This window comes from Agelaius tricolor, unplaced genomic scaffold, assembly GCF_023055355.1.
Source record: "Agelaius tricolor isolate 1412-34295 unplaced genomic scaffold, bAgeTri1.0.p SCAF_24, whole genome shotgun sequence".
Lineage (NCBI taxonomy): Eukaryota > Metazoa > Chordata > Aves > Passeriformes > Icteridae > Agelaius > Agelaius tricolor.
In genome coordinates, this window is record NW_027269284.1 from 9,478,915 (window position 1) to 9,495,650 (window position 16,736).

The following is a 16,736-nucleotide window of genomic DNA, read 5'->3' on the forward strand; positions in this document are numbered from 1 at the left end:
TAAATTTGCATCTTTATCCTTCAGATTTCATTTGGAGAGTGCACAAACACGTGCAGGAATCAGGCTAACAGCTGGCATTCAGGCATCTGTGCATAACCTAGCACTCAGCCTCACAGCTGTACAATAAATACGTGACCCTGATTTATTTCCCCCTCCCCTTTAACAAGGTATTGACAAAGCAACTGAGGAGCTGCCCGAGTTCAGCTATCCCAGCATCACGGAGCAGGGCTCCCTCAGCCTCCAGTTACACATGACACTTGCGCAAACAGTTTGCACAAGCAGGTGGCCCAGTCTCGAACTAGGGGATTAGCAACATTATCCTATTTAATGAAAGCTCAAGGTTTCATTAAATGAAATTATTGTCTAGCAAGAGTTTACACAGCAGTTACAGCGAGTGCGTGTCGATCGAAACCTCTCTGTGGAGATTTGCAAATTACTGACGGGTGCTACAAGGTGTTATTGGTAACGGGCTTATCCAGCACTTAAAATGAGCTAAAATCTTCAAACTTTTCCAGTCACAGCTGGGACAGGCGGATCACGCGAGCAGCCCCCACAAGACAGCGACTCCCCCCTCCCACCAGACAAAATGGCGGCCGGCCGGCGGCCGGCCCGCGCCCCGCCCGCGGCCCCGCCCACCGCGCGTCACGGTGGGGCGAGGCGCGCGCGCCCCTCTGGGCGCTCCGCCGCGCCCCGGAATAGCCGCATGTTCGGCCTGGGGCGGCGCGTCCGCCGCGCTGATTGGCTCTCGGCCGCGTCACTCCCGGCCCGCCCGCTCGCTGATTGGCGGGGTGCGGGGGGCGGGCCGAGGCGGCCGGCGGACAGGAAGGCGCCATGGCGGCCGTGGCCCAGTGCGTGCGGGGAGCGCTGCGCCCGCGCCTCCCGCTATTGAGCGTCGCGCTGAGGTGAGGGGGCCGCGCCGTGCCGCGCCGTGCCGCGCCGTTCGCCCGACACCGGGCACTCTGGCTGGGGCCGCGCTCACCGCCGCACCGGGAGGAGAGCGAGGCGCGGTCCCGCCGCGCTGGGGTCCCAAGCCCTGAAGAGCCCTGTCCGACAGCTGGGCCGGGCCGGGCCGGGGCCGCCCCCATCCCCTGCCGCTCTTCGCTGCTCTCCCTTGCTCTTCTCCGGGAGAGCGGGCCCGGCTCGGCCCGGCTCTGCGGGGAGCCCGGAGGCTTCAGGCCCGGAGTGCCCATGCGGCGGGCGGGGATAGAACCCTTGTGTGAGGGCGGCGCTGGTCCCGCAGCCTCGTCCTTGGGTGGCTCGGCTCGCTCAGCCTCGGGAACGCCGCGGGGCGATGAGGAGCCATTGTGTGTGCGGGTGGGCCCGGGGGTGCCGCTGCACGGCGGGGACAGGCGGGCCCGGGGGTGCCGCTGCACGGCGGGGACGGGAGGCCCGGGGGTGCCGCTGCACAGCGGGGACGGGAGGCCCGGGGGTGCCGCTGCACAGCGGGGACAGGCGGGCCCGGGGGTGCCGCTGCACAGCGGCCGGGCCCGGCTCTGCGCCTGGCGTTTCTGGGAGACTCTTGCCGGCGATTGCATCACGGAATTTGTTTCTTCATAGAGCTTAGGGCTGCAAACGCGTGCTCCCCTTTGAAGCTCTGTGAAGTTCTGTGACTATAAACTGAGTGTAGTGGACACTTACAAGCTGGTATCTTGCAGCAGTTACTTACTGCTACAGTTTAAATGGCCGGAGATCTGCTGCTTCTGATGGAGGGTTCTGCACCCAGTATTCACAGGCTTAGAATTGTATTAATTCATGCTTTGATGTGGGAATTTTGTGGATGTTATGTGTCAAAGTGTCTTTTATGTCTAGAAAATGCTGATATCTTACAAAATAAGCATTAGAATAGTAATGTCCATCTTCTTATCTTAGAACATCTCCACGACTGCTTTGTGCAGCAACACAACAGAAAAATACCGGCCAGAACTTGGAAGAGGACCACAGTCAGAGCCAAAATGAGCAGAAGGTGGAACCCAGCTCTGCTGAAAAACTGCTAGCTGAAGAAAAGGCCAAACTGGAAGAACAACTAAAAGAAGTTACTGTAAGTGCCCCTGGGTTATTAGGTTGCACATGTTGCAAGCTGTGTGCCCAAGAGCCTGCGCTGTGGGTTCTCAGTGCACAGTCTGGATATGGTTATGTGACTTCTGTTTAGTTGTGTAAAATCCACAATTTGATAATTTCTTTAAACTTAAGAGTACATGTCCTACAAGACCTGGGATGCATCTGTTATAAATGATCAAATCAGCAGCCAAATTAGTAATAAAAATTTAACAAAGACTTACTAGATCGATAACAAAAAATAGAATTTCGAAAAAAAAACCCACCACAGCCTCGGGCAGTGTTGAACCCGGGTTTCGGTGCTGGGTGAACCAGGATCTGACTGACAAAGTGCCAGCGTTTCCCCAGTGGTTCACCCCAAGGGCTTCAAGCAGCCAGCTTATATACAGTTTATTCTGCCTGAGGCAGGGGTGACCGAAGGTTTCTTTGTGTCTCTTCACATGTAGAACCGGGTCCATACGTGTGCAGGAATAGACAAAGGTAGGTCCAGGGGTCCAGAAGGATGAGTGGTTCAGACATTCCATGGAAACAATCAATCATGGCCCAGGAAGATTTCTTTCATAGTTAACAGACTTGATATTATCTCACTGTTGTCCGGGAACTAATTGAATAAACATAAGACTCTGCTCCCAGCCAGGGTGGTCACAGAAATATCTTAGATTCTACAATATTTTATACACATATATAACATGAATTATCTCTACCATATACTACACATCCCTGGTCAAAAATTAAGATCTTGGTTAATTTTTTCCCAGTTTCTGGATGGAGTTGGACCTTTTCCTGCCAGAAAACTTGTTACTGGTTTTCACATAGGTTTAGCTCAGTGGAGAAGTAATTTCTGGGAGCCATGGAAGGGTGTGAATGTGTCTCTGGTGTGTGCATTTGTGTGTGTTAACAGTAGACTTCATGGAAACAGCTGCTGACTTTCCAAAGGTCAGAGTTAATGGTGCTTAGCTTTTGTACAATAGTGTACTTAAGCTGTAGTTAGGAAGTTTCAAACCTTTTCTGTTGGAGAGCCCTTCAGACTCCAGGCTGAAGTGTCACATCCCTTCTCTGTGGCCTCGTGTATTCTCTCCTGTGCACAACTGCAGCAGCTGAAGGATGCCCGGGGAGGTGGGAGGTGGGCATTAAGCTAAAATATTAACGAGTGCTTTATATAAAATGTCTTTCTGACATTTGAGGCTGCAATAGGTAGCCCAGAACCTTCTGTAGAACCAGCACCTGTGGATCATATGTCGACTGAGTTTGCTTTCTGTTGCCCTTCCCAAAGCTCTACAGGAAAAATTTGAGATGTCATTTCGTGTCTTGGTTTGCTGTTGGTTGCTTAATGCAGCTCTTCAGGCAGCTTGTTGACTATTTTTATTCTGTTTTGAGATTCTTTACTGGCATACAAAGCTCAAGGATATTCAGGGTGGAAGCCATTCAGGGTTAGTTGGTAAAGCACTCAGTGTGAATTTTTATTTTATTAATTTTACTGTATTTCACACCATAGTGCATCTGCTGGTAAATGGCCATATTTCTAGGAATAGACCAAAACCTGACCTAAACAACAGAGGAGTTAGGCTTCAGTTTGTAAAGGCTGAGAAAACTGAAGGTACCCTGTGGTGTTTATGCAGAAGGAAGAGATGGCTTGGAAGGCATGCCTGGGTTGAATCTGATTTGCTGTATTGTCAGTGTTCCTCGTGACTGATGAAGGATTTCTGGGAGCACACAGCAGAAAAAGCAGAAATACTGGGTTCATAGAACTTTATATATCTGTAGAGGGAAATTTTTTTTCCAGCTAATCTGTTGACAAATACTAAGAGTTTGGAAAACTATCTAATTTCCTTTCCCTCATTTCTGTCCTTATGAAGTGAAGCAAACTTTAGTCTTGCTAGGAGGGATGGGGTGATAATTGACATGTTCTTTCAGATTGCCCTAAATGGTGGATTTAGGGTATGAAGCTGTTTCAAATGCTGTTTTATACTGCATATGCTGGATTGTTGTCAGCTGCCTGACTAGGAGGAGTAACTTCTGTTACTTGTTTTTCTTCTTTAGGAGAAGTACAAGCGTGCCTTGGCAGATGCAGAAAACGTGAGGCAAAGAAGCCAGAAACTGGTGGAAGAGGCAAAGTTATACGGTCAGTGGAGGCTCCTGGTGTTCACTCAGTGAGACCCAGGAAATGCAAAACCTGGAAAAATGAAGCTGACTGACCTTGCAGTATTGACAAGTTCTGACAATGATTCTGACTACGTGCTTAAAAAATGCTTTTGAGGCAGAGAGGTTTGAACAGTTCCTCAGTTTGCATCAGAATTGTGACCATCTCCCCAGCCAAGGGCAAGATTTAAACTGCTGAAGTCAACAGCTGGCACTTTCTCTAAATTTGGTATCTGGTTTCCTACAATGTGTACTGCATTTGTAGATTTTTAGTAAATTTTTGCAGCCTGAAGTTTGCCTTTTTCATGTGTTTTGGTCTCAGATCTTACCAGGAGCATAGAATATTGGTTTGCCTTCTGGTTTGAGTTTCTGGTTGGTTTTGGGTTTTTTGGTGGTGGTTTTGTTTGTTTGTTTGTTTTGTTTGTTTTGGGTTTTTGGTTTTGTTTGTTTGTTTGCGGTTTTTTGTTGTTGTTTTTTTGAGGGGGATGTTTGGTTATTTGGGGACTCTTGTGGGGTTGGGTTGGTTGGTTTTTTGGGGTTTTTTTGGGTTGGTTGAGTGTTTTTGTTGTTTTCTGGTTTTAGTGTTTGTTTTGAATTTGGTCCTTTTTTGATTTTGGGATATTTTTGTGGGTTTTTTTAGCCTTTTACAGTTGAATAACTGTTCTGTTGAAGAGGAAACCTTTCAAATAGAAGTAATGCCTCTGAATGAACGGATTCTTTTCAGTTGTAGAAATGTACAATCACTGGCTGTGAGGAGTGCTAGAAGCACATCTTCCCTCAAGAGCCAGGCTAGCAGCATCTGATTTAGCTTTCTGACATTTCCAACACATATCTGTAAAACAGAAGTTGTGTGCAAATGCTGCAGCAGCAGAGTGCTGTTTTATCCTGATGTTTGAAAAATGAGCTGCTCTTTTTCACCACACACCAGACACAGCTGTAGTTTAATTCTCAGTACTCAAGTTCTCATTTCTGAATACAGGGTCTCCAGTTAATGTGTACTGTAAGAAAAGTACATAGTACTCTTGCATTCTTTTTCATGGATGTTTGAGTGCTTCATCCTGAGGTTGATTTGCAACAAGCATTGTTTGACTAATGTTCTACATACTGCAAAGGACTTGGAGTCATGTCTGAGCTCAGAGGTGCTACAATGGAAATTAATTTATTTTGAAAACTAGATTACATATAATCTGTAAGTTTTATTGCTTGTGCCTGGCTGCTTGTTCTGTTAAAAAAAGAGAAATTCCTTTCTGAGACTTGCATAAATTCTGAGTTGCAGTCACAGATATTTGCAAATATCATGTATGCAATAAAAAAACAAACCAAACCACCTTCTGAAGAGTTTGGTTATTTGGTTTGATGCAGAAAACTAGACAGCTGATTTGTCTATATTTGGTACAGTTCAGCCCCAGTCATAGCTCTAGTTTCTAGTTTAAAACCATGACAGTTTTTTTCAGATTGTTGGAACTACTTGGATGTTGTTAGTCACTGTTCTGTAAAGAGCTTGAGTCTCTACAGAGCTGAGCAGTTGTTAGAGAGACCCTTTCCTGAGAACCAGCTGATCCCCCCAGATCTTGTAAGGTGCTTCTACAGTTGTGGGGTTTTTTTGTTTAAACCAAAGATGTGGCCTCTGGTAATGGTCATATCACTTCTTGGTAAGGAAAAAAACCCCATCCAAAATGTGAGCTAGAATTAAAAGGCTGAATCCAGCTTAAAAAAGAACCAAACTGAAACCCAGTGCTGTTTGTCCTTTGCTTACCTCTATGCAGAAATGTGTTAATTTATTGAACTGTTTTAATTTTTTCTTGATTGCTAATGCCTTAAGTGAGATTAGTCCAGATTCTCTTAGTGTGGGCCTCAGGACAAGGACTGTGATTAATTTGGAAATTGCTCAGTATTTGCAAGGCACAGCTGCTGATTCTGTAAAAGAGGTTTGTAGAGGGAGGGAGAGGTGCAAGTTCTTTTCATTCAAGGAAGAATCCTTGTTCATCTCTTGTAATCCTCATGAGTCTGATTACATGCTTGTCTTCTGCAAATCTTTTTATGACATCAGATTAAAAGGTAGAAAAGTAGGAATTATGCTTTGAACGTTAGGTGATGAGAGAGACATGAGGAAATTACTTGAAGCCATCTGAAGGTTTTGGTAACTTTGGCAAGAATTCTGTTATTTTTATGTCATCAGCCTAACTTTAACTCATTTGAGTTAAAATCACTTTTTTTTTGTTTTCCATAGAAGTAGAGGAGATGGTGTGGATTTCAAGGTATCTCTAATAGTTCTTTATTGTCATCCAAAAGTGGAAAGGATATTTTACCCCAAATGATTACAGTCTCTCATATATTCTTAAAAGTCTGAGAGTGCAGATTATTGCTGTAGCTTTTGGGGTTGTGAGGTTGGGGGATTTTAACACTTGTTTCCCTCAGTGGACTAATCCCATTCTCTCCTCCTTTATCCATTTTCAGGGATCCAGAGCTTCTGCAAGGACTTACTAGAAGTTGCAGACATTTTGGAGAAAGCAACAGAAAGCGTCCCAAAAGAAGAAATCAAAGACGAAAACCCTCACTTGAAGAGCTTGTACGAAGGTCTTGTCATGACAGAAATGCAGATTCAGAAGGTGTTTAAAAAGCATGGCCTGCTCAGACTGAACCCTGTGGGGGCCAAGTTCGATCCGTACGAGCACGAGGCGCTGTTCCACACGGCCGCCGAGGGGCAGGAGCCCGGCACCATCGCGCTGGTCTCCAAGATCGGCTACAAGCTGCACGGCCGCACGCTGCGGCCCGCCCTGGTGGGAGTGGTCAAGGACGCCTAGCGGCTCCCGCGGCGGCTCTCCGGTGCCCTACAACTATTAAACAGCTGGATGGTTTTTCTCTCACACCGTGCTTCCCTCGTTCCTCTGCTCCCTGAGAGGGTTACATGAGTTGGTTGAGGTTTCCCAGTGAAAATGAAGTAACCGATGAAATTCTCCTGCTTAGTGGCCTTCGACATCACTGTTCCATGAGCTCTTCTTTAGTGTGAAGAGAGCCATTAAGCCCCCTAATGCTTTAGATTAGATAATGTTTTATACAACTATTGCTCCTGAGATGGTGAATTAAATTGAAAAGAATGAAACGCTCACAAGAATGGTGCAATTTTGAGTTTATCACTGTGTGGATTGAAAATGCAGATAGTGGTTCAGACACTTCCTTTGGTTTTGTAGAATCTCACCTTGCAGAAGAAGTGATGTAGTACAAATAACCTGCCTTCTGCAAGCACCCATCAGCTTTTACACACTGATGTGATAAATGCCCTGTTTTGTCTATTCAGAAATAATCTCTCAACAACTGAAGCTGAAACCTGTGTGAATTCTGAACTGTAAATAAATGGCAATGGAGATTAGATATCTTTTGTAATTGTTCAACCCTTTTGTCCTGTACTAACATTGAATCAGGAAAACCATCTAATACTTGTATGGCATTGGAGAACCAATAGAATTTATCCTATCTCTGGATTTTTAATTTAATGTTGTATAAATTGGTTTAAATAATTTTTATAGTCTTGTAACTTTCAGCTTTGCAGTCAGTTTGTTATGCAAACTGTAGTTACAATCCTGATGAGAGCCAGAACACCCAAAGAAGTGAATTGCTCAGAGTTTGGTATATGATTTCTTTTAGACTTATATAAATAATTGCATGTAAGTGGCTCAAACCAAAGTGTGAACCTAGTTTCATTTTCTTTATTTCTTACATTTACTCAGCTTGGATATTAGATTGCACCAGAACTTTTCTCTATGCAGCTCTTGCCATGTCTGACTCCACCTGCTGCTCCCAATCCTGCAGAATCAGCATAAAATACAGCACATGATTACCTGAACAACATTTGTCTGGTCACCTGGATGGGAGTGGGTGGAACCTGGCAAATTACACAACTGACAAAGGATCTGTCCTCTTGTGTTCTGAAAGCCCACACTGTTAACACACAGGGACAGGATCTTCAAACTTAGGGAAGTTATTAGGTCCTGTAAAAAGTAAGTACTTCTGAATTTTTTACCATGTTTCTGGTTATTGTGGATTAAGGAGCTTCTTACCTTAAATATTGATTACATTTTTTGTGATTCAGATGGAGTTGCCAAGAGCTTACTGAACACTGGACCTACTCATAGTGAGAAGTGATTAGTCATTCCTTAAGACATTTTGCCCAGTGTTGTTTTCTTCATGGGAATTAAGCAGTTAACCAGGAACAGCCTAAGTGCATAAAACTGTTTGGAGGTTAGTCATGTCAATCATATTTAAGGATTCATTCCTTCTCAACTGTACAAAAGAATGCTTTTACTGGGCAGAGGAAGGAGAGTAATTATCTGATGTGTGAAGACAACTACAATGTTAAATTTTTTAACTTATCAAGTACAGGGGAAAAATGCAAAGATCAAGTTTAAAAATAAGAGGGGGGAAAAAGGGAATTCCATATACTAAAGTTGAATTTGGAAGTATCTTTCCTCCCTCTGGGTTTAAGAGCACGCTGTAGTTGTGTGCAGTAGGATTGAAGAAATTGTGTTGTTGCACTTTGACTGGGACCTGTTCTCACAGCTGGTAGCAAAAAGGGACCAGGTTCCATTTTATATAAAGAACTGTCATGTGTTCTGTCTCCTCCCAGTCCCTCTGGATCTAAACTAAATGTAATAACAATGTCCTTAGGATAGCAGTTTTTGTAATAGAGTTAAAACAAAGGGACACATTGTTGCCTAGCAGATGAAGATTTTGTTAATGAGCTTCCCAGTGCTTCACACAGTCATTTTGGACTGCATCAGTTCATTAGGGGTGTTCTCAAACACAAGCTCCTGTTCATGTTCAACACAGGCTCATCTTTGAAGCTGGTAACCGAGTCTCTCATTTAAGTGCTTCCCCTGCCCTCAGAAAGGCTTTGGCTGGAGTGGGTCAGTCTGTGCAGAGCTCCACCAACCTGTGCCCTCTGCCACAGCCCAGGAAGGAGCACTGAAGAAAGGAAGGAAGTTCTGAAATTTAAACACCCACCAAAGCTAGCACCAGTACTAGCTATCTCCTACACTGCATTTCCACCCATCACATTTAGCTGCAAGGCAGCTCCAATTGTTAGTGCAAAGATTTAATCAATTTTCCTACATTATTGTTAAATCAATCATTGAAAGAAACTTTAATACAAGTTTATTTACCAATTCACAATGCAAAAATTAGTAAAATGCTGTGTGCAAACATCAGTGAGGCTTTGTGTGATTTCAGCACAGGCGTTTGTGTGTCTGGCACAGCTACAAATGTAAATTTCAAATGAAGGCAACGTTCCCTCTAAGGAAGAAAGAAGCTGATGAGCTGAACATGCTCATGGGGTATCTTGCTTCACAGCATTGAGTGTGCCATCACTTAGGAGTGACTGGGGCACAGGCAAAACCATTGTGGGAAGAGTAAACCAGAAGGTTCGTGAAGCCCGTTCCAGTTGCAAAGGAATCGAATGCAGTGGGGCACAAGAGAATAAGGGCAGAGCTTAGTTTGGGAGATTTCCCAGGCAGTTCATGGTCACAGGCTGGTGCAAACCCACAAACCCTGCTCTCACTGCCTGCTGGGCCTGCCAGGAGCAGGGGCACGAGGGGCTGGAGCCAGAGCCCTGCAGCATCCGAGCACAGCACAGTCCCCACCCAGGGCACAAAATCAGGATTTTCAACAGCTTAGAGAGTGTTGCTTTTCCATAGGCTTACATCAATGGTGTTAAGACAGATACTATCATTAGTAATAACTTTAATTAGAAAAGTCAAGAGCATTAAGCATATAAAACACCTTGTCATTAGCAACATGAAGGCTGGATTATTTGTACAGTACAGGAAGCACTTCCAGATCAACACAAAATACAAGTTGAAAGAGCTCTTTGCCATCCCAGCGCCTTCACCACAGAAGAGAAGCAGCATAGCTGTAGTAAATTGCTGGATTAACATTAACTGCATCTCAATTTATAAGCAATCAAACAGAAAACCAGCAGCTCATAACAAAGGAATGCTTAGACTAAATCAGTTCCATGTGAAATATGGAACAGCAGCATCCTCTAGTGCAAGTCACCTTTAAAATAAAAAGCATAGCTGAAAATGAGACATTGCTTCTAGGGAAGCCTGTTCCAAGGGACTAATATTTGCTAAAGCAAACATTTACCACCTTGAGTTAGCTTGCAAGTACAAAATAAATATTGATATCCATATTGCATACATTAAAAATACTTTTATTTTACATTCATTTTGATGTTCAATAAGTTACATCTAGCACCAAAGAAACATTTTGGAGGGGTTGAGGAATTAAGAAGCTACAAAGTGTAAAAGCAGAATTCACTTCAACATTTAAATGACTCATTGGTGCCTAGATTTTTTCCTAAGTTATTGTTCAGATGGGCTTTATGCTATTGCTTCAGTTTAACTTAGATGTGCCAAAACAGTGTAGAAATATGAAAATCACAGACTTGAGGGAAAAAACCCCAGAAGAACCAAAACCAAAACAAATCTCTCAAACTCCCAGCTACATGCAGAATTGAGGCTTCAAAACAGCATGTTATGGCAGTTAAATAACCAAGTTACAAGAAGAACCAAATTGCATAACTAGAATGCTGAAAAGAAAGACTGAGCTTCCTTCCCACAGGAGCAGGACAGAGAAAATAACCAAGGGTTTATACCTAATGAACTCGTGTGCTGCTTGTACATGCAAATAGGGTGGAAGTGGTTATTAAAGCTACTCAGCACACTGCAGTTAGCTCCACTGCTGCCAAGAAGAGACAGTTTTGTCTCGAGTATGCCACAACAAACCACTTACAGATAAGCCAAACAAAGTATTACATCCCAGAGGACATAGCCCTTACCTTTTTTGAAGGGACATAACATAAGCTCAAAAGAAAAAGGCACTAGAGTTTTGGTTTTTTTTCCTTAGAAATGCTGGCTTTGTAATTGTACCCCTTTTATTCTAAACTCACTGGTAACACTAGTTTGGTAATGCTGGATGTATTAAATGAAACCCAGTTCTGATCAGAATACCCTGCCAAACTGCAGAATTAATACTGTTTTAAGATTTTGTGGTATCCTCACTGACTACAGCCCAAAGCATCAAAGCAAGATGACATTTCCAGGCCTTGCACTCATATTGAAGCCAGTCAGGTTCCAAGTTTGGTACACCTGCACTCCAGACCTGCCCAGCCTGCCTCCAGCCACAGCTTCCTGCTCCAGACACGACCAGCAGAGAGGCTTAGGCACAAGTAACTGTTCCATCTTCCACGTGGCAACCACTGTTTTTTATTCATTTGGTTAAATACCAGCAGGGAATTGAAGGATGAAATGGGCAGAAAAATTTTTTCTAATTCTCCTTCAACATCTTTCCCTTAATCAACAGATCTTACTAGAACACTGCTGTGGGCTGGGCATTTGTGTTTCCCACTGTGCTACATCCCAGCTGGTGCTGGCTCCAGCAGCACTCCAGGCAGCAGCTGCCAGAACTGGAGGAGATCCCTCCCAAGGTGCACTGCCCTTCTTCCTGTCAGTAAACTCAGATTCAATGGGCCTGGGCTGGTACATTCAAGGTATGTGCAACTCAGCCTGCAGGGGCTGGTTAACCAAATTTGGGAATGCTATGTGCATTTTGACCAAATCTGCATCAATAGTTATTTTTGTTTTTAAAGACCAATCTCAGCCATCACAACCCATTTGAGAATCTTGCTCCCTTTCCCTGACTTCCCAACGAAATTCAGGAGGCAGCTACACCTCCTCAGCCTCTATGAGCTCAGCAGTTAAGATCCCAAAGGAGGATACGCAGACTCCCCCAGTAAGGAAAAAACAGTGATTTTGCTGCCTGAGGCTCTCAACTTCTGCCAAACACCTCACTGCCTACTCTCCCAAATGCCATTTCTGGCCCAAATCAGGTACCTTGCTGTAGCTGACCCCTCCTCTGGAGCAGAGCACCACAGCTGCTGGGGATTCCTGACACTCCAGTACCAAGCAGGAAACGTCAACTCTTCAGAGGGGTCTGTTTCAGGAAACTCAGGTCAAAACAATGCCCGGATCAGCTGGGAGCTCTTCAAGAACCCCCCTCCACAGCACAAGTCCCTGGAGGCATCTCAGCTATCCCATTTCCTCCCTTCCTTCCACTCCCTGCCACAGCTCAGCCCTGCTGTACTCCTGAACTCTCATCCCGGCGTCCCCACGCCTAGGCTGTAGTCACGAAGGACAATGTTCCAAAAGCTTAGCACTGCTCACCAAAGTCCCTGCTCAACTGCTCCTGAGCACAGGACTTCTGTAAGCTTCACTTTGCTGCCAGCATTATGCCAAAAAAAAAAAACAAAACAAAGGGTGAAGAAAGTTTCCAGTGAATGAAACTATCTCCTACCTTCAAAGAAAAGCAAGGATTACGCTGATATTCATTTATCCAATAGTACGGACTAAAGCAACTACTCTGGGACTACCGGACTTGAGTAAGTTCACATGAAAAAATCTGTTCTAAGAATGTACCAAAAGCAGTGAAATCCAATGTAGAAGTTTCACAATTAAGTATTTTCCATGATCCAAAGCAAAAGTCTATTTAAACCACCATGGATCAGGATGACTGTGGAGGTTTATGTATTTGCTCTTTTGTGTTTTTAAGCGACATGGTTTCTGTATCTTTGGGGAGGGAAGGAAAAAATAACGAAGTCCTTGAGGCTGTAATGGGCCTCCGCTGTGTTTTTTGAGATCAGCTGAATTTCATGAAGCATCCCTGGATATCCAACCACTTTCTGTCAGAAAGTTTAAAATCCTTTTCTTCAGTACCTTATCTAAGTAACTGGGAAGGCGACTCTTTGAAGGAATTCCTTGTCTTTTTTGGAGATGGTCTTTAATGATGATAGTTTTTACAGTCACGTAACGTGCAGGACTCAAGTTCAGAGAGCTGCAGAGCACCTTTTCCCTGTCCGACAAGAGTTCAAAGCCAGGCAGGTTTTCAATGGCAGCAAATTCACCTTCTTTACCCTCTTCCTTCCCTCTCTTGGAACTAGCTATGTTCTTGTTCTCCTTCCTCTTTTCCCGTTTGTGCCGGGCCGCCTCATACTCTGCCGACTCCTCCATTTTGGTGATCCCGTTCCGCCGGTACCGCTGCAGCTCCCGAATCTTCGCTCGAAGTATCCTCTCCTTGTGCATGTTCTCAAAGAAGTCTTCAAACTCCTTACAAGACATGAACTGGTACAAAGGCCTCAGTTTCAACCTCAACTCCTTCTCTTCCTTTGTGATCTTCCGTTTGGGAGTTTTCTCCTTGTCCTTTTTGTCCTTCCCTAGGAAGGCCGGTACCAAGTTATAATCTCGCGCGATGTTCTTGCGCCGCTGCCTCTCCTTGAGCTTCCTCACGTACATGTCCACGTGAGCCCTCTTCAGCTCGATCTCCACGTCGTCGTCGTCGTAGTTGACCGAGAGGCCGCTGATGAGCGTCTCGGCGTCCTGGTCGTACTCGATCTCGTAGTCGTCGCGCAGGGGCATGTAGCCCAGCTGCTGCTGCTCGGCCACCGAGATGTCCAGCGGCGGCAGCGGCGTCGTCAGGCTGGGGGACAGCGGGCCGCCGCTGGGACACGTGTGGTCCGTCACCCTGTTGGGAATGGTGTCAGGGATGCAGGCCTTGCCCAGGTTGCCGTGGATGTACATGCTCACGTAGTGCTCCATCACCTCCTGCGGCGTTCGGGACGCGCCCACGTGAGCGGCCATGTCCTCCTAAACAGAAGAAACGGAGGAGTGATGAAATGATTCCTGTTATTTCTCCAGCATAATGAGCACTCAGAAAGGGCATGACTTTCTCCTTGCTCCTCAAAAGTCAACTCCCAGTACCTAAACTTCTCTAGCAATACCGGCCCCATTTCTATCAGATCTGTGATTTCAGCTCTGGATGAGCATTTACAGTGCATGGAGGCAGGTAAGCCACGAAACAGCACCTCACAGTGACTCCCACAAAGCCAGCTCACCATAACCAGGAAGCTTTCCAAGCCCCAAGACAACACCAATAGCACTGTACCCCACGGGTTTTGCTTGTTTATATCACGTTGCTGAGGACCAACATGGAAATAAACAGTATTTACTGTAAGAGTAACAACTCTTATTCTTTTCTAGTTATTTAAGAATTAAGCAAGTTGCAACAGTTGTACACTTTAAGGTTTTGAAAAAGTCCTTATATTTAATGAAGCAAAACATAAGTAACAACAAATCAAGTAAATCAGAAATTAATCAAATGGTCCAGCAGAGGGCAATGAGGATGACCGAGGGACTGGAGCATCTCTTACAAGGACAGGCTGAGGGACTTGGGCTTGTTCAGCCTCAAGAAGGGACAACTGAAAGGGGACATCACCAAAGTCCATCAGTATCTGAAGGGAGGTGTCAGACGGACCAGGCTCTGCTCTGTGGTGCCATGCAAAAGGACAAGAGGTAACAAGCAGAAACTGATGCACAGCAAGTCCCACATGTACGTGAGAAAGAACTTCTTCACTGTGCAGGTGACTGAGCACTAGGACACACTGCCCAGAGAGGCTGTGGGGTCTCCTTCACTGGAAGCAGCCAAGAACAATCTGGATGCAATTCTGTGCAATGTGCTCCGGGATGACCCAGTGGAGTCCTTTCCGACCTGGCCCACTCTGTGACTCTGAGACGCTTTCCCACGGCTGCATTTAAGCCCAGGTCTGGCTGTGCAGTGCCGCTGAAGGCGAGCAGCCAGCCCCAGCCGGGACACACGGAGGCAGAGGCCGAGCACGGCTCAGAGGCAGGTGCCAGGTCTGTGACACGGACGGGCTGGCGGGAGGCAAACGCAGAGCTTGGAGCGGCGACAGCTCCGAGCTGCGGGTGCGCTCCTGGGAGCGGCGGGGAGCCCGCGGGGAGCGAGGGGCAGCCCGGGCTCCGCAGCGCAGGACGCGCCCCGGGGCTGCTGTCAGGGCCGCCGGTCCCAGCAGGAGGATCGCCCCTGCCCCCGCCCCCGCCCCTGTCCCTCGGCCCTTACCCAGTTGCCGAAGCCGAACTGCTCGATGGCGTCCAGCAGCAGCTGCTCCTCGCGGCTGCTCCAGCCGCCCTCGGCCTCGGCGCCCCAGAGGGTGAAGCGGCCGCCGTCCACCAGCTGGTAGCCGTGCCATCGGCGGTGCGGGCCGATCTCGGCGCCCGCAGAGAAGCACTCGGGGCAGAGCTCGATGTCGGCGCACTCGGTGCAGCGGAAGCGCAGCGGGCTCACCTCGGCCAGGCAGTACACGCAGTACTTCTTCCCCAGTTCCGCCATCTTACCCCGCCCGCGCGCGCGCGCGGCCGCGCCCCCGCCGCCCGCGCCGCCAATGGCAGCGCGCTGGGGGGGCGGGGCCTCGGCCAGCGCCGGCCAATGGGGCCGGGGCTAGCGGGCGCGGGGGGTGTCAGCGCGAGGCGGCGGCTCCGATTGGCCGAGCCGGGCCCGTCTGCCCTTCCCGCGGCCAATGGGAGGAGCCGCCCCGAGCGGAGCTGCCGCGCAGGGGCCGCCCGCCAGGGGGCGGGGCCGCGCACGAGCAGGGGGCGGGGCCTCGCGGGTGCCCGGCAACGGGGGAAGCGGGGCCGGGCCGGGCCCGGCGGGAGGAGCCTCGTCAGTGTCAGTGTCAGTCATTGCCAGTGTCAGTGTGTCATTGTCAGTGTCACTGTCATTGCCATTGCCAGTGTGTCATTGTCAGTGTCACTGTCATTGCCAGTGTGTCATTGTCAGTGTCAGTGCCATTGTCAGTGTGACATCCCAAACGGAAGCACCTCTTCCCGAGCAGATGAGGATTAAAGAAATAAAGAGATTCTTCTTTTAGTTCTATTCCTCTCGGCCCACACAGAAAACATCAGGCTGAGATGTGAAATCCAAACTGTGGAACCACCGTGACTGCTCGGAGAGAACTGCTCAGCGCTCCATGCACTGAGAGCACGTGAAAGAAGAGCTCAACCGTCTGGGATGAAATCCTGAAACTCAGAAAGAACTTATTGAACTCAGTCCATATTCTCAGCCACTTCATGGAAAAACTGGAGCCAATGGAAGCTGAAAGCCAAGGTGAAAAGGCTAAACTAATGGGCGTGGAAAAGTGACAGAAGAGAGCTAAATCCTGACCAAAAGAAAGCTGGCCAAACAACCTGAAAGCCTGTGGAGAAACAACCTGGAACTGCAGCAGAAACGTGGGTGCTTGGAAGTGAGATACCACTGCAGGATTTCGAGGAGAAATACTGTAGAGCTGCTGAGTCAGCAGCTGGAAATGCAGAAATGTCACTATGCTGGGCTGACCCCTGCTTGTAGGGGAGTTCAGATGAAAAGCCAGAAAGCAAATTCCTCCTTCCTTGCTGAGCATGGCTGAAAAAACTTGGAATTATTATTTGGGAAAACAAAGTAAATCTAGTTTTGAACAAATGTGTGCAACTCCTGTAACAGATACAATGTAAATCTCTTTCAGTATTCGGTGTTAAGAGAGAAGAAATCTGATGTCACATTCCAATTCTGCACATCAGGAGATACTTCAGTGGAAGGAGGTGGGACAGCTGCTTGCTGGAACAACCAGATCCATGGCAGCCAAGGCTTTGCCCGTGTTCTGC

General features: G+C 47.0%; 2 protein-coding genes across 3 annotated transcripts; one reads left to right on the forward strand and one right to left on the reverse strand.

Annotated features, from left to right (window-relative positions):
* Positions 1-745: 745 nt before the first annotated feature.
* Positions 746-7,566, forward strand: GRPEL1 (GrpE like 1, mitochondrial). The gene is made up of 4 exons (XM_071447160.1): positions 746-902; positions 1,870-2,038; positions 4,096-4,177; positions 6,652-7,566. The coding sequence occupies exons 1-4, from the start codon at positions 832-834 to the stop codon at positions 6,996-6,998; spliced, it is 669 nt and encodes a 222-aa protein (XP_071303261.1). The 5' UTR covers positions 746-831; the 3' UTR covers positions 6,999-7,566.
* Positions 7,567-9,913: 2,347 nt separating this feature from the next.
* Positions 9,914-15,442, reverse strand: TADA2B (transcriptional adaptor 2B). Of its 2 annotated transcripts, none has more exons than XM_071447158.1 (2): positions 15,160-15,442; positions 9,914-13,889 (listed from the first exon to the last, which is right to left on the reverse strand). In XM_071447158.1, the coding sequence occupies exons 1-2, from the start codon at positions 15,427-15,429 to the stop codon at positions 12,897-12,899; spliced, it is 1,263 nt and encodes a 420-aa protein (XP_071303259.1). In that variant the 5' UTR covers positions 15,430-15,442; the 3' UTR covers positions 9,914-12,896. The 2 variants fall into 2 exon arrangements, with proteins under 2 accessions (XP_071303259.1, XP_071303260.1); XM_071447159.1 differs by having other exon boundaries at positions 15,385-15,432.
* Between the last annotated feature and the right edge of the window lie 1,294 nt (positions 15,443-16,736).

Excerpts from the sequence above, each read along its gene's own strand:
- GRPEL1 (XM_071447160.1), top strand. The coding sequence starts at position 832 with ATGGCGGCCGTGGCCCAGTGCGTGCGGGGAGCGCTGCGCCCGCGCCTC. Across the intron at positions 2,039-4,095 it reads AACAACTAAAAGAAGTTACT|GAGAAGTACAAGCGTGCCTT; the intron begins GTAAGTGCCCCT and ends TTTCTTCTTTAG. Across the intron at positions 4,178-6,651 it reads GGAAGAGGCAAAGTTATACG|GGATCCAGAGCTTCTGCAAG; the intron begins GTCAGTGGAGGC and ends ATCCATTTTCAG.
- TADA2B (XM_071447158.1), bottom strand. The coding sequence starts at position 15,429 with ATGGCGGAACTGGGGAAGAAGTACTGCGTGTACTGCCTGGCCGAGGTG. Across the intron at positions 13,890-15,159 it reads AGTTCGGCTTCGGCAACTGG|GAGGACATGGCCGCTCACGT; the intron begins GTAAGGGCCGAG and ends TCTTCTGTTTAG.